The 23,000-nt window shown below is 45.0% G+C and overlaps 1 protein-coding gene across 2 annotated transcripts in view; it reads right to left on the minus strand.

Moving 5' to 3' along the window:
* Positions 1-23,000, minus strand: part of LOC134932375 (uncharacterized) — a 287,377-nt gene that overhangs the window by 173,236 nt on the left and 91,141 nt on the right. Inside the window, exons 5-7 of one of the 2 annotated variants that reach the window (XM_063926741.1) lie at positions 3,866-3,982; positions 1,783-1,844; positions 1,350-1,496 (exon numbers count right to left, since the gene is read on the minus strand). In XM_063926741.1, coding sequence (XP_063782811.1) covers positions 1,350-1,496; positions 1,783-1,844; positions 3,866-3,982 — 326 coding nt within the window. The remainder of the gene's footprint in view (positions 1-1,349; positions 1,497-1,782; positions 1,845-3,865; positions 3,983-23,000) is intronic. The other variant, XM_063926742.1, reaches the window with a different exon arrangement.

Below are 23,000 nucleotides of genomic sequence, written 5' to 3' on the forward strand. Positions count from 1 at the left end.
TTTATTATTTTCTTGTTGGATCAATTATATCTATTGTATTTATTTATTTATTTATTTTTCTCTTGTTTGCTCTTCATTTTCTTTGTGTTTGATGTTCTGTGATATATTGCTGTCGACCCCTGTGTTTATACGATATTGCATTATCTGTAACATCTTTACTTTTATAAAAATATATTATATTAATTATATTATATAAAAAAAAAAATATTATATATATATATATATATATATATATATATATATATATATATATATATATATATATATATATATATATATATATATAAATAAAAATGGTGTTGTCCCTCTCTGGCCTCCCATGAATGCAGAGGAGATGAGACTGCTCACTGCAGAGGGACTTTTTGATCTCCCAGCAGGAGTAACAGTAAAGATATCAATACAATAACCTGTACATGATTATTAATTTAAAATATGAAATATGCAGTTATCCATAACATTGTACAGATGTTTTCACATCCAACCATCAAAAAATCGTGCCAAAAATAGCACCAAAATGGCTTGCCACGTAATTTATTTTTTAAATGTGTCTTAAGCTGTTACTTAACAATAAATATGGTGCAGAGAAGGGCAACTAATCAGCCTCTACCTATTTTACAGAATCCACTTTACAAATGCTTCCTCAAAGATGATTGGTTGCCATGGGCAACTTCTCCACTCTTTACACTGCTTGATACATCAACCCCTTATTTGTACAATGTCACCAACAGTGACAGTACTATAAGAAGATTAAGATGAAAAGTTCAGGGGGAAAAAAATGTGATGTGGGTAAAAAGGCAAAAGACAGAGGTACTATAACAGTGACTCGAACCACGCATCTTTATACATATGGGTTATCCTATAAGAAAATTTGCTGCATAGTTTAAAAAAGGCCTTTTATCATGATACAAGCCCAATGGACTTTTTTTTCTGCGATAGCTGCTGCAAAAAAACACATAGGGTCAGCAATAAGCCACAAACCTATGTTTTCGGCCAAATACGGGTACGTTTTCGCACTAAAAAAAAAATGGCTATAATTGGATGATTATAAACAAAATTAGATTACAAACGAAATTGAGATCAAATTTTGTTTGTAATATAAAAAGTAGCCAGTGTAGTGTCCAGTGACCTAACAACTGTATATAAAACACAAAGTAAATCAGGTGAATTGGGAGCGAGAGCTGTGACTGCATGGGATTCACAAAAGGTAAAAGCCAAAGTAGTGACAACAACACCCCCCCCCCCTCTAAAACATGCATTATTCCAGAGATAAAGCAGTGATCGTAGCTTATGAAAAATATCTCCAAAAAGAACAGAAGATGACAAAAGTGATTAATAAATGCTGGACTCACCCAGTAGCTGACTGAAGGACCCTGGAAATCTGCATGTAACCGGTCACAATTCTGAATAAGGAGCGTCTTCTCCAATTCATCAACCTCTGGTATGGCATCGCACTTCGTGAACTTCACACAGCACTTTCTTGAGTGTGCTTCACCACTCTACACAAATCAGACAGACTTGCCTTAAAACAATATTGTACTAAAATTTGTAGATCCCTCTACATGCATAATCTTGGAACTCAAAAGAGGAATCTGCACTACGAGCAAGGTTTAAGGTTTGGAGAGAAGTGTTTCTAAGGGCCCAAAGAGAACATACATACTATCCTGCATGTACATGCTATTATGAGATAGTCTAGTCACATCAGTAGCAGTGCATGTACATTGATTTATAATTACCATATGTATAACAACCTGCATACTAGCAGTAAGAGAAGTCCGTTTTTACCTTCAAGATAACTTTTCCAAATGGCCAAATAAAGTACCCTGCAAGCCTCCAACACAGCACACCTGCATATGAAGTAACACACCAAGTGACTGACACATTCATCATCAAAACCAATTTCAGCAGTTTTATGGAGAGATCAAAACAACAAACTAGTGCTACATTAATTTTATGCAAAGAAGGTAATAAAGGAGGACTATGAAGGAGAACCTCTGCTCCTATAATCAGACCCCCCATGATCACATACACAGCTCATTATATGCACCATCGCCAAAGGTGCAGGGGATCTTAAAAAGTTTGAACCCCACCTCTTCAGCCTTGGATGCCCTGGAAATACATTTCTCCATGTGCTCTATGCCTGCACATGTGCTTAATCACTGTATACAAATGGTTGCAATGGTGGACAGTAAGTATTCTGCATATGGACCTAAAGAGAGTCTATAAACACCACAATATAAAGGGTGTGTAACATCCATGGTTCATAGCTCTCATAGTCTGTGTTGGCCTTGGTCACCGACTGCCTTTCTGAAATCATATCTTCAATGTTCTCTCACCACTTCAAGCTTCATCTCTCAAAAGCAACAAAAAGGCTTCTTACAGTCATTTATCTAACACAGTCTTTGAAAGGACAGAAGCTTTGGGCAACTACTGTATTTTATCTATCGTCAAGGCTTGATACATCTCCCCTAAACAATGCCAATAATATTGCCAGTGAACAAAAAGTTACATTCACAAATCAACCCTACTCCTCAAGCATGCTGTCTGTCATCCTCGGCTCAGAATGATGTTTTGCTTCCCACAGATGATCAGTTTCCAAAACCTGTTGCATACATCCAAGAAAGATTTCCAGAATACGCACATCTCACACAATGGACCCGATTCAGAGTTGAAAAACAAAAAGGAGCAAGTACTGCGCACCTTGGCGAACCATGATGCCCTGCCGGTAGGGCAGATGTAAAATGTGCAGAGATATGCTCTTTGCTTCACTCCCACCTCAGAATCTGGCCCAATAAGTATAAAATAATCTTTTTGTAGCATCCTCGCTCTCGCCTTAACAGATGCAATAGTCTTTGCCCCTAAATACACTTTCACCCATAAAATCTAGTTTGAAAGCAGCAGCTAGACTGATTTTCCTTGAAAGCAGTTCTTCTGCTACTGCTCCTTTAGGTCAGTCCTTAATTTGGCTGCTTACAAACTACACCAACATACACCTCCGATTATCTCAATCATCTGTGTCTCTCATCCACACATTACCTGCTCACATTCATGTTTACAGGACTTTTTGCAGTCTGGACCCACTCTATGAAATGCCTTCCTTGCTGTGAGGCTTGATCATGAAGCCCACCAAAAACATTGGCAATGTGGCTGGACCAATTTGCACTATGTAGCACTTAAACGCATGTATGAAATACCAATTTCCCTATAGATCAAGTGACTATTTCCCTATAGATTGTAAGCAGGGCTCCTATTATCCAGTCTCAAGTTTTTACGGTTTTGTTCCTAATTGTACAGCACAAAAGAATAATCTGGCACTATGTAATTTAATCGAGAACTCCAGTGCGTCACCTGGAATGGTTTTCCTCGCTTTCTGTCCTTGTTTAGCCACATTAGATAAGCAAAGTAGACTGCACACCTAAACCCCCCCCCCCCCCAAAAAAAAAAAAATTTGGGGAGTACTCTATTACCATGTACACTGGGAGAGGGAGAGGAATAAGCCATACTTTTACAAACTGGCAATTCATTGAATAACCCGATTCTGTTCCAATACTTTTCAATACTTAAACAAGTGGTCATTAAGCATTTCCCTAGCTATTAGCCATGACCTTTTATAAAGATATTTTAAGAGGATTCACTTATGGCCAAGTCTAGGCCTGAGCAACCTGTGGCCTGACAGGCGTTGTGAAACTACAACTCCTAGCGTGGTCTGTCAGCTGACATCACCTAAGAGCCAAAGGTTGCACAGGCTGGACAGTAAAGCAATTTATTAGTATAAAAATAAATAATGGATGTTAGTATCCAAGAACTTAGGTTTTTATTCTGGTATACTAAAACCAATTATACTTTTAGCAGACAAGACATACTGTACCATAGGGTGCACCCAGTATGCAGAGAAACATCAGGATGGATACCAGGAGATAGAATAGGGCGATCCACCAACCACAAAAGAGTAGATAGAGAATGTTACCAAATGTTATAAGGGAGTCTAGAGGTAAGAAAAAGAAAAATGCAGGTAAGAGAATATAACATTGTATGGTTCTCTGCAAGAATACATCATATGGAATAATACAAATATCCAATATGTACACTAAAAAACAATGCACAGAACAGAGAATGCATGACATACTATGTCGTCTGGCACACTACCAAAAAAAGATATTTTGTTTACTTACCGTCAAATCTCTGATTCCATCTGAGGACGCTACGCACTTACTGATGGGTTAGACAAGTGTGTGGGAAGGGAGTTTGGCACAGAACCCATAGAAACTAACTCCTCCCCCCTCTAACCCCTCCCATTCTCAGTCTGTCACAGAATTACCTCAGTTAACGTTTAGCAAAGCCGAAAGAAAGAACAGAATGCAACCAATAAACCAGACAAAAAATACGGGAGGGATCGCAGCGTCCCCAGACGGAAATCAGAGAAAGATTTTACGGTAAGCAAACATTCCTTTCTTTTTCATCCATCTAGGGGACGCTGCGCACTTACTGATGGGATTTCCCAAAGCAAGCTAATTAGAGTAGGGAGAACCAGACGGTAGAGCAGTCTAAAATTTGACGCCCAACAGAGGCAGTCTCCAAACCAAAAGTATGAAAAACGGTAGAACTTTGAAGGTATGCACGGATGACCAGGTTGCCGCTCTACACAGCTGCTCAGATACACCTCCATGAACAGCCCAGGAATCCCCAATAGCCCTAGTTGAGTGAGCCCTCAGGGGGTCAGGAACAGGAGCCATAGAGAATACATAGGTCTGCCGAATAGCAGAAGTCACCCAACGAGCCGCTGTGTTCTTAGAAGCCGGCCAACCCCGTTTGGGTGCATCAATAAGAATCAACAACGTATCAGTATGGCGAATAGATCCCGTACGGGACAAATAAATGCACAAGGCTCGAACAATGTCCAACAAAGAAACGACTATCCTCTCCGGATGAATTTGGGACAAATGCTGGAAGCACAATGTCCTGATTTAAGTGGAAAGCATATACAACCTTTGGCAAGAAGAAAGGTTTTGTATGCAAGACCACGTGATCATTATGAAAGACTAACAAGGGTGGTCTGCAGGAAAGGACCGCAAACTTTGAACACACGTCTGGCCGAAGCAATGGCCAAAAGAAAAACCACCTTAAGAATAAGGAACCGCAATTCTACAGATTCCAGAGGTTCAAACGGAGATTTCTAAAGAGCTTTTAGAGCTAAATTTAAATTTGAAGGAGGGACCGGGGGAACAAACAGAGGTTGAACCCCGAGTACCCCCTGAAGAAACATCTGTACTTCCAGCATGAGAGCCAATCTCTGCTGAAAAAAATACAGAGAGCGGAAACCTGACCCTTAAGTGAAGAAAGACCGAGTCCTTTCGTCAGACCATCCAGAAGGAAAGATAAAACAATCGGGTTAAAATGAAAGAGACCCGGCGACAACCCGCGTTTCCTAGCTTGAAGCATAGTTTTTACCACTGCCCGAGATAAACCCTTAGCCCTTAGAATGCTGGATTCAAGAACCATGCCGTCAAAGCCAGATGAGGTAAATCGTGGTGGCGACAAGGCCCTTGAAGGAGGTCTGGTCGTAGAGGTAGACTGAAAGGTTCCCTGGTTGCCAGGCTGCATAGAAGGGTGTACCATTGGCGATGAGGCCAATCCGGAGCTATGAGAAAGACTGGTAGTCCTTCTCGACGGATGCCCTAAAGCAGACGTGGAATCAGAGGAAAGGGTGGAAATACATAGGCCAGATGAATCTGCCATGGAGCTGTTAATGCATCGATCAGCACTGCCCGAAGATCCCGAGCTCGTGACCCGTAATGAGGTAGCTTTTTGTTTAGACAAGACGCCATGAGGTCTATGTCGGGGGTTCCCCACAAGACACCATAGAAAAAGACTTCCTGGTGAAATTCCCACTGCCCTGGATGAACCGTGTGGCGATTTAAAGTAGTTTGCTTCCCAGTACTCCACTCCTGGAATGTGAACTGCGGAGACTGCCGGAACTCCATGTTCCGCCCACTGAAGAATATGAGAAACCTCTTTCATGGCTCCTCAACTGCAAGTTCCTCCCTTGCCTGTTGATGTAAGCCATCACTGTGGCATTGTCCAATTGAATGCATACCAGATGACCTCGGACAGAGGATCGTGTCTGAAGCAGGGCATAGCGAATTGCATTCAATTCCAGAATGTTGATCTATAGTTTTGTTTCCTGGTTGGTCCGGAGACCCTGGAAGTGTTGAGACTGAAACACCATCCCCCAACCTGTGAGGCTGGCGTTCGTGGTAACCATCATCCAGGTCCAAATAGTGAACTGTCCCCTTGGTCAAAACTGTGGCTGTGAAGCCACCAAAGATTGTTGTTCCGCTTGTCGGTTCGGACACGTCCAGAGTCCAGATGTGGGCTGATTCGAGTCCAAACAGTACAGAATCTGAGCTTGAAGAGGTCGAGCATGGAATCTGGCATATGGTACGGCCTCAAATGTTGCTACCATCTTGCCCAATACCTGCATACACCGGAGAACAGAGACACACGGTAACTGTAGTAGAGATCGGATCATGGATTTTTAAGTCCCGAACTTTGTCCTGAGGCAGAAAGACTTTCTGGCTCCTGGTGTCGAACAGGAGTCCTAGGAACACCATCCTTTGAGATGGAATCAGACGATTTCGGGAAGTTCACTATTCACCCAAATGATTGCAGAGTGTCTATTGTGAGTTGCAAGTGTTGGTGAAGAAGTGTCTGTGATGGAGCCTTCAGCAATAGGTCATGCAAATACAGAGTGATGTGGACTCCTTGACACCTCAGTACTGCAACCATGTGTGCCATGACCTTTGTAAACACCAGAGGGCTGTAACACACACTCCGGTTTTTCCCGGATGGCAAAAAGCCGGACAAACTTTGTCCGGCTTTTTGCCATCCGGGAGAAACCGGCAGAGTAGCTCACACAGGACGGCTTTGAGCCGTGTGTGATGCTGTGCACATGTGCAGCATCAGACACGGCTTCAGAAAAAACCGTTGTGTGTGAAAGCTCCCCTTCACACACATGGTTTACTGGCTCCAAAGACGGCCCGGCGGCCGCCGGACCTTCCAGTGGTGAGACCCGGCTGCAACCCGGCAGCCGGGCCGGGGCCGTGCAGTGTGAAGGGACCCTAGCCCTCACACTGTTCACTACAATGCCGGCACGGGAAAAAGCCGTCCGGCTTTTTCTCGGCCGGCAAAAGCCGGGTAGTGTGTTTCAGCACAGAGGAGCCGTGGAGAGCCCAAACGAAAGAGCTTGAAATTGAAAATGTCAAGAGCCAACTGCAAATCTTAGGTGTTGATGACCCTTTCAAATGGGCACGTGCCTGTAGGCATCCTTTATGTCTATGGATGCCAAATATTCCTCCGGTTCCATGGAGCAGATGATAGAATCCTTTCGTTCAATCTTGAATTTATGAATTGTGAGAGAAACGGATTTAGACACTTTAAATTTAAGATGGGGGCGAAACGAACAGTCCGATTTGCTTACAAGAAAAAAACGAGTAAAAGCCCTGACCCTGTTGGTTGGAAACTGGAAGAATTACTCCATTGTGTAAAAGCGTTGAAGTTGCATGAATTAGTGCTTGACGTCTGGAGGGATCGTCTGGGAGAGGGGTGATTGTGAGGGGGGATGGAATCGGTGTGGGGATGGCTCCTTGAGGTCCAAAATATATCCTCAGGATACGACTCCAGTCATCAAACGATCTGGTTTTGACAGGAGCCATACCTCCCTGAACTGAAGTAACCAAGCCCCCACCACCAAAGATCCCTCCGGAGGCCCCGAATCGTCATGCAGTATGTTTGTTTGTCGGCCGGTTTAACTGCTGTTCGACGAGTTGCCTGGGTTCCTCAACCTCAGAACGCACCTCTGCGTGGAAATCTGGAAAATGCTCGAAAGGACTGGAAACCTCCTCTGCCCCGAGTACAAAAGGACTGAAATCTTGTTGGTTTGGGCTTTTGGGGAGCAACAGGAAGAAAAGGGCTCTTGCCGCCGGTGGTATTGGAAATTATGTTTGTAAGTTCCGAGCCGAACAGAAATTCTGCTTCAAATGGAATGGCTATTAAAGTCTGTATTGAATCTGAGTTCAAAACTCGAATCCACAGAGATCATCTTGCCGTTACGGCTAAGGCAGACACGTGACTGTAGTGAGGCAGAATCCAAGACTTCCCCTACATAAAAGTGCTTCAGAAATCTGTTCTGCTAATTGAATAGACTCTGATGCATCAGACTGCATTCCAGAAGCCACCCTCGCTAGCCAGTCATCCACGGCCTTAAGGACCCAAGCACTAGCAAGGATTGGATGTAGAGAAATACCTGATAAGGCAAAACACGGATTTAAGAATAGCCTCTTTCTATCTGTAGAATCCTTCAAGGTCATGGATTGTACTGAAGGAATAACAGTAGCCTTAACCAGACATGAAATAGGAGCTGTCTCCCAGAATTGTGTGTCCTCTTTGGCAAATGGATGCAGAAACCTCAACTTTTTTTGGAGCCTGAAAGAGAGAGTCTGGTTTAAGCCGTATAGGAAGGAAAAACAGTAACTTGTCTTTTCTGTCGTTTGAAAGTCTGTAGAAGTCTCTGCCACAGCTGTATCCTGAATATTAAGAGTTTAACGTATGGCTTCTATCAATAATCTGACTACTGAGCTTGTAGCTAACTCCTCTTCTTCCCAGTAGAGGCATCCTCCCCACTCAGGGTCTACTTCACCCTCCTCCAGGGGGGAGGTTTCAGAATCCAACTCTCCTGAAAAAGTGATAGCGGGTAGTGACTGCGGTCGTTTAGTAGCCATGGAGCCCAAAGCAGTCACAATCTTATTTAAAAACACTGTGCTAAGTCAGAGATACACTTGCCCATACTTCTTACCTACGGTGGTTCTGAGAAGTCTGACCTGAATCAAAACTTGACTGAGACTTGGATGAGGCCAATCATCTCCTTCACAAGCTAAATCTCTCCCTCCCTGTGAGGATTCCATCTTCACAAGCTGAGCCTACGTCTCAACGTTCCTCATGGCCTTCTATACCGCAGAGCACCGACACTTATGGTCAACAGTTCCTGTCCGCACCTGACCTGAGTGTGCTCCTCCATGATCTAATCTGCTTAGTTGGTTTGACTTTCTCTTGTATTTCAACGGTCAAAGAGTTTCTATTTTTTTGGGTGTGTATTTATGTTTATCTTAGCTGAATCTTAGTATCTAGATTCTGGCTGTGTTTATCATGTTGAATATGTTATGTCAATTTTGCCTTAATGTGTATGGGTTCTATATCCCCTCAGGGGTTCCCTATTACGATATTAGGCCACATAGAAGCGGTCTACACCATGCACCCCACCGGGCCTTTACGGCCAGTCTTGAGCATCTGGGGAGTTCTTCCCCTTTAGTTGCCCCTTATGGGTGCTCAAATATGTTGACCAGCCCTACTGGGCTAATGGGTCTTTGTTTTCTTTACATTTCTCTTCTTGTCTTCCTATTTCTCTGCTACTTACAATCTTTTTTCTGTTTCCTCTTTCTTTTTCTTCTCTGTACTCTTCTTTTCTGTTCCATCATTTAGAATGCGAGGACCTCTCTCGCATATTACCAAATATATTGTCGACTAATATAACAACTTATAATGTTGAGGGGTTAAACTCTCTACAGAGAAGGACTAAATTATTTCTCTTTTTAAAATAGGTAAAGGTGGAGTTCGGGTTCTTACAAGAGACACATTTAAAGGGGTTCTGCTCATCCTGAATTGCATTCCAAGCTTTATCCTGTTGCTCTACATGCATGTGACCATAAGCATAAAAATCGAGTTGTGGCTATATTAATAGCGGCCCATTTACAACTAGAGTTAGAAAAGATTCTGAGGGATAAGAGGTAGATTTTTAGTAGTCTGTAAACTAAATAATATGCCCATTACCTTGGTCAATGTTTATGCCCCAAATGTTAATCAAGTTTCATTTTTTGCTTCTTTGGACTCTAAACTTTCGCAAAATAGGAAAGGTGAAGTCCTGTTGGCGGGGGATTTTAATACAACTCTTCATCATAGATTAGACCACTCATTCCCTACCGTCTTCTCAGACTTATACCAGTAATAGAAATTCTAAAGCTCTACTGTCCTTACTTAAGAACCATTTATTATTTGATTCCTGGAGAGTCTCTGATCCATTAGCTAAGGATTATACGTTTTTCTCCCCAGTGCATAAACTGTATACTAGAATTGATATAATAATGATTGGAAGAGATCTGACCACTAAGATTAAAAAAAAATTCCATACATTCGTTAACCTAGTCGGATCACGCTCCAGTATCTATAATAATGTCGGGTTTAGCTTGCAATTCTTCACCGTCTTGGTGCCTTAATGAAGCTCTCCTTCAAACACAAGGATGTGGTAACCCAGATTACTCCGATATTAATCAGACCTCTGATGTAAGTGATATGTCCCTTTGTGTGATTCCCAAAGCTGTTTTATGGGGTAACTTTATTCAGATTGCTTCGAGATTAGCTAAAAAACACACACTAAGGCGATTTTAGATTTGACTGAACAACTCCATCACTTGGAAGAAATCCATAAATCTCTTGATCCACTTGATTTGGAATGTCTACCTAAGGTTAGGGGAGAATTGAATATGTTATTATCTCAAAACTAAACAACATCTCAGGAAGCTTATTCTATATTGTGGGGAAAAAAGGGGATAAAGGCGGATAAAATTCTGGCAAGAATTACTTACTCTGTCTTCACCCCACATTTCTATTACCAATTTGTTTCAGACTCTATCCTCTTATTCCTTCTACTCAGGTTACTGTATTAATTATGCCAAGTCAGAAGCTCTTCCATTGCATATCAGCGAGGACTGTTATGCACACCAGTGCCAGCAGGAATGTACTGGTGTCTGAACGGTGAGGGATGCAAAACAAATTAACTCACAGACAGACTGGGGAATATGACATTACATACACAGAAGGTGATAGGGTAACAAAATAAACAAAGTGAACAGAGAAGCCCAAAGGCTAAGAAACTGGGTGTCTCCCTAGTATTAGGAATGCTCAGATGGAAAAAAGCGAGATGTAGTGATTTAATACGTAGAGAACCCGAAATGCTGTTGCTAAGGGCAACAGCAAAACCCTAAAGGGTTACCAACGGGTGTGGCAGTAAACTCCTTGGTCAGAGATGGAATAATAGACACAAGGAGAGTCTCCACAATCCTAGTCCTCACTTGCAGTGCACTGGTTCAGCTTACTGCCACTAAACTGACACCTGAACACCTTGCACAGTGAGAAAGGATTTTGGCAGGCAAGTCTGAGAATACAGCCGCAAACTTGCTAGGTTCACAGAGTAGCAAAAGAACCCCAGCAGGTTAAACGACTGACTCCAGTCTTACTGCTAGGTCTGGATTGGCAGAGTGTAATATCAAATCCCAAGGCCTATTTGCAGTAAGCAACAAACAAATACAAAGTTTACACAGTACTAGCTAGCTTTCAGGAACTGACTAACCAACAAAGATTCAGCAGCATCTGCCTAACCTGAGAAGAGGGTTTATATAGCAGGTGCTGTCCACGCCCCACTCAGACCTCAGACTGTGAGCACAAAATCCAGCACCGGATCCACTGCCGTGCACAGAGCCTGTAACCAATGCACAGCAAAAGACCCGAACCGGAGTATCAGCTACGCTCAGGTTACTCCGCTAGCACTTGTCTCCCGGTTGCCATGACGACGTGGCAGCACAGAGCAGGAGACCCTAACAAGGACACTAGATCTTCTTTAGCAAAAAATGTTAATTTCAATTGGCGCACCAAGAAAAAAGTACTTGGGCATTTACATTACACTTTCTTATTAGGTCTTTATATAATGAAAATTTTCCTGCTCTCATAATATTGAGACTGATTTACGTATGTGGAGAAACCAAATAACGACTTGGTTTGGTCACATAGTTACGATTGAGATGAATGTTCTACCCAGATAGTTGTATTTAATGCAAACTAGTCTGGTTTGTATTCCTTCTGTGGCCATAATGTCACAATCCTGACTAAAATCATATCATTTGGCGACTTACCTCTGCCATCTGCCCTGTAACCTGCATGTTTTCTGCTGGCTGGGATAAACAGCTCACCAGTATCATGAGTTCTTTGTGTGCTGAGCTCACTCTCTGCTAACGAGTGCAGCTGTATTGATTAATCTTCTGTGTGAATTCAGAACTCAGTAAGTCTCTGCATGGTGTGCCTGCATAGCAATCATTGAGGATTCTTATGCAGTTCTATACTTCTGTGCCAGTATTCACAAGTCCAGTGGTTACCAGATACTTTCCTGTGCTCTCAGGACCCGTGGCCATTATTGCCTGTCTATGCACATACCACGCCGGAGTTCCCTCCAAAACCAGCTATGGACGTCGCCATGACAGTTCCTGGTCAGCTGACCTTCCAGGGTCCAATCCGGATTCACTTCTGCATCATGCGAGCCGCTCATCCACTCAGCTGTAAGCACTGGGTTTATGTTCCAGGTCTTAAGCACTAGCAAGCTGTCAGTGCTTTGGTGTCTCTCAGCCTGGAGTGAGCTCCAGAATCTCCTGCTGGTAATAGACACTGTGCAAGTTACCATTCCCCGCACTGCCCGACTCCCTGGATGATTTAAAGGGCTATCGTTGCCACTATATCCCGGCAGCTCCAGATTCACTGGAAGTCCTCCAATGATCCAGATGGACTATCCTATATCCCTAGTGGCATTTGCAATTGTCATCTCATGCACTTCCTGACTCCCTGGATGATTTAAAGGACCTTCGCTGTCACTACATACTGGCGGTCCCTCTGGTTTACTGGAGGACTTCCAGTCCTATATATCTCTAGTAGCCTTAGAGACTTTGCTGGTTCTTGCAAGCTTCCAGTTCTCTGCTGTGCAAGGTAGCGCTCCATAGTTTCCGGTAAATCTGCCACTGCTGTCTACAACATTGCAGTATCCATTGTGCAGAACCACCGCATCACAGCTACTGGGAAGCCAGCAGTGCAGACACTGCACTGCCCCACTACGGAATCCCCTGCGCTACCTCAGCTGCCCAGCATCTGGAAACCTGTGTTGCTGACATCCTCAGTTTCGGTTACAAGTATTGCTGACGTCCTCAGGTTTCTGCTACAAGCATTGCCGACATCCTCTGCGCCACCTACAAGTATTGCTGACGTCCTCAGCTTCTGCTACAAGCTTTGCAGACGTCCTCGGCTTCGTGTTCCAGTATCACTGACATCCTCAGCTTCATCTTCAAAGTACTGCTGTTGTCCTCCGCCTCGTCGACAGCCATCACACTGATTCCAGCCAGTGATCTGCGACTTTCCTGCATTGCTGATCCTCCCAGCATTCCGTCAACTCACCAGTTCTCACGTGACTCTCCGTTAGGAAACAACCCAGCTACCCATTAAACTGGTGGCATCCACCACCAGTGTTTCAGTAGCCATAGCTGGTCACCTTCCCTCAGAGTACACATCCCAACTGCCACGTCTGTACGACTGGATCGTTCACTAAGCCAGCCTGATTCTGCTCACTGTGCTCAAGACCAAACCCAGTGTCCAGTACTAGTCCAATTTCACAAATAACCTCAGCCGTGACACATAAGCCGTATGCAGAAGCACATACTTAAATTCATTTGGTCTAATAAACCCCCTAGACTTAAGATTTCCACTTTAGTCAGGAGTCCACTTGATGGAGGTAGAGGTCTACCTGATATACGAAAATAATATCATGCTACTCATTTAAGCCAAGCGCTTACTTGGCTTTCGCAACCTTCTAGTCTACCTTGGATACTAATTGAGCTGGCAGAGGCCAAGGTCTCCTCCTTGGTTTCTCTTCTAATCCCGGCTAAAAATTATCAGGCGGTACAGGCCTGCTCTCCTCCTACTAAGTATACTTGCTCTGTGTGGTTCTTCTGCATTTGGCACTATGCAGTTTCTACACATCTGTCTCCTATTACCCGTATCTGGGATAATCCAGATATTCCCCCTGGTTCTGTCACAATCCTGACTAAAATCATATCATTTGATGACTTACCTCTACCATCAGTCCTGTAACCTGCATTTTTCTGCTGGCTGAGACAAGCAGCTCACCAGTATCATGAGTTCTCTGTGTGCTGTACTCACTCTCTGCTAATGAGTGTATCTGTATTGATTGACCTTCTCTGTGAATTCAGAACTCAGCAAGACTCTGCATGGTGTGCCTGCATAGCAATCATTGAGGATTCTCATGCTGTCCTATACTTCCGTGCCAGCACCCACAAGTCCAGTGGTTACCAGATATACCTTCCTGTGCTCTCAGGACCTATGCCCATTATTGCCCGTCGATGCACACACACCACGCCGGAGTTCCCTCCAAAACCAGCTATGGACGTCGCCATGATAGTTCCTGGTCAGCTGACCTTCCAGGGTCCAATCCGGATTCACTTCCGCATCATGTGAGCCGCTCATCCACTCAGCTGTAAGCACTGGGTATGAGTTCCAGGTCTCAAGCACTAGCAAGCTGTAAGTGCTTTGGTGTCTCAGCCTGGAGTGAGCTCCAGAATCTCCTGCTGCTAATAGACACTGTGCAAGTTACCATCCCCCGCACTGCCTAACTCCCTGGATGATTTAAAGGGCCATCGCTGCCACTACATCCTGGCATCTGCAGACTCACTGGAAGTCCTCCAGTGAACCAGAGAGACAGTCCTATATCCCTAGTGGCCTTGGAGACTGCTTGTTCTTGCCAGCTTCCAGTTCTCGGCTGCGCAAGGTAGCGCACCATAGTATCCGGAAAACTTGCCACTGCTGCCTACAACATTGCAGTATTCATTGTGCAGATGCCCTCGGCTTCTGCTACAAGCATTGCCGACGCCCTCGGCTTCTGCTACAAGCATTGCCGACGCCCTCGGCTTCTGCTACAAGCATTGCCGACGCCCTCGGCTTCTGCTACAAGCATTGCCGACGCCCTCAGCTTCTGCTACAAGCATTGCCGACGCCCTCAGCTTCTGCTACAAGCATTGCCGACACCCTCAGCTTCTGCTACAAGCATTGCCGACGCCCTCAGCTTCTGCTACAAGCATTGCCGACGCCCTCAGCTTCTGCTACAAGCATTGCCGACGCCCTCAGCTTAGGTTAGTAATTGCCGACATTCTCAGCTTCGTCTACAGGTACTGCCGACATTCTCAGCTTCATTTATAGTCATTGCTGTTGTCCTCAGCCTCGTTGACAGCTATTACACTGGTTCCAACCAGTGATCTACGACTTTCCTGCATTGCTGATCCTCCCAGCATTCCGTCAACTCACCAGTTCTCAAGTGACTCTTCATTAAGTAACAACCCAGCTACCCATTGCACTGGTGGCTTACACCACCAGTGTTCCAGTACCCATAGCTGGTCACATTTCTTCATAAAGTATACTGCCTGACTGCCACGTCTGGATGAGTGGATCATTCACTAAGTCAGTCCGATTCTGTGCACTGCGCTCAAGACCAAACCCAGTGTCCAGTACTAGTCCAGGTTCACAAATAACCTCAGCCGTGACAGGTTCTTCATTACATTAACATTCTTGGTTTCATTTACCCATACGTCCTAGGTTGGTCTTCGATTTTATTGAATACCTTATCCTATCTTTTTTGAATATTTGCAACTTTGCTCTTTTTTTTTTAATCGAACAACACAGGACAGAGAAAGATTGTCTCTTTGTTGGCGCACTTAAGGAGAAAAATTTATTTACATTTACTGTGAATAACTAGTTTTATTAAAAAATAACTTTTATTAGTACCATTTTAAAATATTGCAATTGAGAAACATAAATGTGTACAAAGTCGTGTAAATTCCGTGAATAAATTCACTGGTGCAAATAAATAAAATAAGAATTTACTTACCGATAATTCTATTTCTCGTAGTCCGTAGTGGATGCTGGGGACTCCGTCAGGACCATGGCGGGGTTAGCGGCTCCGCAGGAGACAGGGCACAAAAGTAAAAGCTTTAGGATCAGGTGGTGTGCACTGGCTCCTCCCCCTATGACCCTCCTCCAAGCCTCAGTTAGGATACTGTGCCCGGACGAGCGTACACAATAAGGAAGGATTTTAAATCCCGGGTAAGACTCATACCAGCCACACCAATCACACTGTACAACCTGTGATCTGAACCCAGTTAACAGCATGATAACAGCGGAGCATCTGAAAAGATGGCTCACAACAATAATAACCCGATTTTTGTAACAATAACTATGTACAAGTATTGCAGACAATCCGCACTTGGGATGGGCGCCCAGCATCCACTACGGACTACGAGAAATAGAATTATCGGTAAGTAAATTATTATTTTCTCTGACGTCCTAAGTGGATGCTGGGGACTCCGTCAGGACCATGGGGATTATACCAAAGCTCCCAAACGGGCGGGAGAGTGCGGATGACTCTGCAGCACCGAATGAGAGAACTCCAGGTCCTCCTCAGTCAGGGTGTGCCCCTGACCAAGTATCAGCTCGGCAAAGTTGTAAAGCCGAGACCCCTCGGGCAGCCGCCCAAGATGAGCCCACCTTCCTTGTGGAATGGGCATTTACATATTTTGGCTGTGGCAGGCCTGCCACAGAATGTGCAAGCTGAATTGTACTACACATCCAACTAGCAATCGTCTGCTTAGAAGCAAGAGCACCCAGTTTGTTGGGTGCATACAGGATAACAGCAAGTCAGTTTTCCTGACTCCAGCTGTCCTGGAAACTATATTTTCAGGGCCCTGACAACATCTAGCAACTTGGAGTCCTCCAAGTCCCTAGTAGCCGCAGGTACCACCATAAGCTGGTTCGGGTGAAACACTGACACCACCTTAGGGAGAAACTGGGGATGAGTCCGCAGCTCTGCCCTGTCCGAATGGACAATCAGATATGGGCTTTTTTGAGACAAACGCCGCCAATTCTGACACTCGCCTGGCCGAGGCCAGGGCCAACAGCATGGTCACTTTCCCTGTGAGATATTTCAAATCCACAGATTTGAGCGGTTTAAACCAATGTGATTTTAGGAATCCCAGAACTACGTTGAGATCCCACAGTGCCACTGGAGGCACAAAAGGGGGTTGTATATGCAGTACTCCCTTGACAAACTTCTGGACTTCAGGAACTGAAGCCAATTCTTTCTGGAAGAAAATCGACAGGGCCGAAATTTGAACCTTAATGGACCCCAATTTGAGGCCCATAGACACTCCTGTTTGCAGGAAATGCAGGAAACGACCGAGTTGAAATTTCTTCATGGGGCCTTCCTGGCCTCACACCACGCAACATATTTTCGCCACATGTGGTGATAATGTTGTGCGGTCACCTCCTTCCTGGCTTTGACCAGGGTAGGAATGACCTCTTCCGGAATGCCTTTTTCCCTTAGGATCCGGCGTTCAACCGCCATGCCGTCAAACGCAGCCGCGGAAAGTCTTGGAACAGACATGGTACTTGCTGAAGCAAGTCCCTTCTTAGCGGCAGAGGCCATGAGTCCTCTGTGAGCATCTCTTGAAGTTCCGGGTACCAAGTCCTTCTTGGCCAATCCGGAGCCACGAGTATAGTTCTTACTCCTCTACGTCTTATAATTCTCAATACCTTGGGTATGAGAAGCAGAGGAGGGAAGACATACACCGACTGGTACACCCACGGTGTTACCAGAACGTCCACAGCTATTGCCTGAGGGTCTTTTGACCTGGCGCAATACTTGTCCAGTTTTTTGTTCAGGCGGGACGCCATCATGTCCACCTTTGGTCTTTTCCAACGGTTCACAATCATGTGGAAGACTTCCCGATGAAGTCCCCACTCTCCCGGGTGGAGGTTGTGCCTGCTGAGGAAGTCTGCTTCCCAGTTGTCCACTCCCGGAATGAACACTGCTGACAGTGCTATCACATGATTTTCCGCCCAGCGAAAAATCCTTGCAGTTTCTGCCATTGCCCTCCTGCTTCTTGTGCCGCCCTGTCTGTTTACGTGGGCGACTGCCGTGATGTTGTCCCACTGGATCAATACCGGCTGACCTTAAAGCAGAGGTCTTGCTAAGCTTAGAGCATTGTAAATTGCCCTTAGCTCCAGTATATTTATGTGGAGAAAAATCTCCAGACTTGATCACACTCCCTGGAAATTTTTTCCCTGTGTGACTGCTCCCCAGCCTCTCAGGCTGGCCTCCGTGGTCACCAGCATCCAATCCTGAATACCGAATCTGCGGCCCTCTAGAAGATGAGCACTCTGTAACCACCACAGGAGAGACACCCTTGTCCTTGGAGATAGGGTTATCCGCTGATGCATCTGAAAATGCGATCCGGACCATTTTTCCAGCAGATCCCACTGAAAAGTTCTTGCGTGGAATCTGCCGAATGGAATCGCTTCGTAATAAGCCACCATTTTTCCCAGGACTCTTGTGCAATGATGCACTGACACTTTTCCTGGTTTTAGGAGGTTCCTGACTAGCTCAGATAACTCCCTGGCTTTCTCCTCCGGGAGAAACACCTTTTTCTGGACTGTGTCCAGAACCATCCCTAGGAACAGCAGACGTGTCGTCGGAAACGGATATTTGGATATTTAGAATCCACCCGTGCTGTCGTAGAACTACTTGAGATAGTGCTACTCCGACTTCCAACTGTTCTCTGGACCTTGCCCTTATCAGGAGATCGTCCAAGTAATGGATAATTAAGACGCCTTTTCTTTGAAGAAGAATCATTTCGGCCATTACTTTGGTAAAGACCCGGGGTGCCGTGGACAATCCAAAACGGCAGCGTCTGAAACTGATAGTGACAGTTCCGTACCACGAACCCAGGTACCCTTGGTGAGAAGGGCAATTTGGGACATGGAGGTAAGCATCCTTGATGTCCAGGGACACCATATAGTCCCCTTCTTCCTGGTTCGCTATCACTGCTCTGAGTGACTCCATCTTGATTTGAACCTTTGTATGTAAGTGTTCAAAGATTTCCCATTTAGAATAGGTCTCACCGAGCCGTCTGGCTTCAGTACCACAATATAGTGTGGAATAATACCCCTTTCCTTGTTGTAGGAGGGGTACTTTGATTATCACCTGCTGGGAATACAGCTTGTGAATTGTTTCCAATACTGCCTCCCTGTCGGAGGAAGACGTTGGTAAAGCAGACATCAGGAGCCTGCGAGGGGGAAGACGTCTCGAATCTCCAGTCTGTACCCCTGGGATACTACTTGTAGGATCCAGGGGTCCACTTGCGAGTGAGCCCACTACGCGCTGAAACTCTTGAGACGACCCCCCACCGCACTTGAGTCCGCTTGTACGGCCCCAGCGTCATGCTGAGGACTTGGCAGAAGCTGTGGAGGGCTTCTGTTCCTGGGAATGGGCTGCCTGCTGCAGTCTTCTTCCCTTTCCTCTATCCCTGGGCAGATATGACTGGCCTTTTGCCCGCTTGCCCTTATGGGGACGAAAGGACTGAGGCTGAAAAGACGGTGTCTTTTTCTGCTGAGATGTGATTTGGGGTAAAAAAGGTGGATTTTCCAGCTGTTGCCGAGGCCACCAGGTCCGATGGACCGACCCCAAATAACTCCTCCCCTTTATACGGCAATACTTCCATGTGCCGTTTGGAATCTGCATCACCTGACCACTGTCGTGTCCATAAACATCTTCTGGCAGATATGGACATCGCACTTACTCTTGATGCCAGAGTGCAAATATCCCTCTGTGCATCTCGCATATATAGAAATGCATCCTTTAAATGCTCTATAGTCAATAAAATACTGTCCCTGCCAAGGGTATCAATATTTTCAGTCAGGGAATCCGACCAAGCCACCCCAGCGCTGCACATCCAGGCTGAGGCGATCGCTGGTCGCAGTATAACACCAGTATGTGTGTATATACCTTTTTAGGATATTTTCCAGCCTCTCAGCTGGCTCCTTGAGGGCGGCCCTATCTGGAGACGGTACCGCCACTTGTTTTGATAAGCGTGTGAGCACCTTATCCACCCTAAAGGGTGTTTCCCAACGCGCCCTAACTTCTGGCGGGAAAGGGTATACCGCCAATAATTTTCTATCGGGGGAAACCCACGCATCATCACACACTTCATTTAATTTATCTGATTTAGGAAAAACTACAGGTAGTTTTTTCACACCCCACATAATACCCTTCTTGTGGTACTTGTAGTATCAGAAATATGTAACACCTCCTTCATTGCCCTTAACATGTAACGTGTGGCCCTAAAGGAAAATACGTTTGTTTCTTCACCGTCGACACTGGAGTCAGTGTCCGTGTCTGTGTCGACCGACTGAGGTAAATGAGCGTTTTACAGCCCCTGACGGTGTTTGAGACGCCTGGACAGGTACTAATTTGTTTGCCGGCCGTCTCATGTAGTCAACCGACCTTGCAGCGTGTTGACATTATCACGTAATTCCTTAAATAAGCCATCCATTCCGGTGTCGACTCCCTAGAGAGTGACATCACCATTTCAGGCAATTGCTCCGCCTCCTCACCAACATCGTCCTCATACATGTCGACACACACGTACCGACACACAGCACACACACAGGGAATGCTCTGATAGAGGACAGGACCCCACTAGCCCTTTGGGGAGACAGAGGGAGAGTTTGCCAGCACACACCAAAAACGCTATAATTATACAGGGACAACCTTTATATAAGTGTTTTTCCCTTATAGCATTTTAATATATATATATACACATATCGCCAAATAAGTGCCCCCCCTCTCTGTTTTAACCCTGTTTCTGTAGTGCAGTGCAGGGGAGACCCTGGGAGCCTTCCCACCAGCATTTCTGTGAGGGAAAATGGCGCTGTGTGCTGAGGAGAATAGGCCCCGCCCCCTTTTCGGCGGGCTTCTTCTCCAGTTTTTCTGAGACCTGGCAGGGGTTAAATACATCCATATAGCCCCCAGGGGCTATATGTGATGTATTTTTAGCCAGAATAAGGTACTATCATTGCTGCCCAGGGCGCCCCCCCCCAGCGCCCTGCACCCTCAGTGACCGCTGCTATGAAGTGTGCTGACAACAATGGCGCACAGCTGCAGTGCTGTGCGCTACCTTATGAAGACTGAAGAGTCTTCTGCCGCCGTTTCTGGACCTTCACTTTTCGGCATCTGCAAGGGGGGTCGGCGGCGCGGCTCCGGGACGAACCCCAGGGTGAGACCTGTGTTCCGACTCCCTCTGGAGCTAATGGTGTCCAGTAGCCTAAGAAGCCAATCCATCCTGCACGCAGGTGAGTTCACTTCTCTCCCCTAAGTCCCTCGTAGCAGTGAGCCTGTTGCCAGCAGGACTCACTGAAAATAAAAAACCTAACAAACTTTTACTCTAAGCAGCTCTTTAGGAGAGCCACCTAGATTGCACCCTTCTCGGCCGGGCACAAAAATCTAACCGAGGCTTGGAGGAGGGTCATAGGGGGAGGAGCCAGTGCACACCACCTGATCCTAAAGCTTTTACTTTTGTGCCCTGTCTCCTGCGGAGCCGCTAACCCCCCCATGGTCCTGACGGAGTCCCCAGCATCCACTTAGGACGTCAGAGAAAAACTGATTCACAATGCCTGACTTATCTGCTCAATTAATTGCATCTTAGTTTTGTGGATCGTGAATAATACACGGTAACTGTATGTAGGATTAAATATTATAAGCTCCCATCAATGTGGTTATCTGGACCCCTTACTGCTGACAGCGGACCCTGTTACACCCTCCTATTATCAGACATATATAATAGGAGCACAACTGATTGTCACAATCGGCATTACTATCAATCCCTGAGTATCTAGGACTTCGACTTATGTATAAAGATAGGTCCCGTCAATTATGCAGGATGGTCCATTTTTCACCTTTCCGCAAATCTAGTGGATAATTGTGAATGTAAATATTTAATTATAGGTAATTGCCACAATTCTGCCACATCCAGATTCCCCGTTAATATCGTAGGGTTTATTATATACAGGATGTGATCCACAATCATACAGGCTAGATATTGCCCGCCACTAGATATGGTGGGAGACTATATCCCAACAACAATTATTGAAATATGGGATTTGGAAAGAATATCCCCAATTCTGGTCCTATATACAGCGATTACTACACCGTGTAACTTGTCAAAGTAATTGCGAAACGTGCACGTCGGCGTTTCCCAACGGCACTGACAAGCCCGCTCGTACTGACCACAATTGCAAACAATATGCTCTAAAAAGCTTATAAGATAGTGTGGATAGATGAGAAATGGAAGAGATAGCAATGTTATGTAGGCAATGTTAAGAAGGGACCATGCAAATGTCAGATTAGCGTAGTCAATATATTAAGGGCCTAGAGAGCACTGAGTGTCCGATACGGGGACCAGCTGGTTAATTACTATAACAGACGGCAATTAAGCCTATATGAGTACCAGTATTTTCAGGGACCAGAATTGACTAGGCAATAGCGGACCATTAGGAATCTTTAGAGCAGAACACAGGTGTGAGGCATAAATTAATCTTATTTGGCCCATTGAATAATACCAAAAAGTACAGTTAAGATTCAATTATCGTTAGTGCAGGCTAGAAAACCTTGCACAGCCGGCCGCTCTGCCTCAATTTATGATCTCCGTGATATGTGCTAGATCCTTACATTATAGCCTTTACCCATTAATACCAGCGGGGCACGGGTCCTTTGATACGGATAATATTATACAGATACTATCCACTAGCACACACATGGTGTGGGACACGTTGATTCCCAAATAATGGTACACACAGACCAGCAGTAATATTACAAGAATCGGCTGGGAGTGTGTAACCCGCTATAATAAAGATACGTTTATCTGGAAAAAACAACCATATAGGGCGTTCCTTTGGTATAAATTGAACGGGATCTTAGTGAAATCCTTTTATATCTATTGTAGTCCCAGTTACCAAGTTCCAGGCTGGCAGTACCGCTAGTTATAGAGCCTGCAGTCAATAATATATATACTTTTCTATAGCTTCTATACTGCTTGTCAGGACACATGGGTCACAGTTACACCGCTCTGTACTGATATATACAAATATATATATATATATATATATATATATATATATATATATATATATATATATATATATATATATATACTTCCCTATAGCTTCTATACTGCTTGCGA

This window comes from Pseudophryne corroboree, chromosome 6, assembly GCF_028390025.1.
Source record: "Pseudophryne corroboree isolate aPseCor3 chromosome 6, aPseCor3.hap2, whole genome shotgun sequence".
Classification (NCBI taxonomy): Eukaryota; Metazoa; Chordata; class Amphibia; order Anura; family Myobatrachidae; genus Pseudophryne; species Pseudophryne corroboree.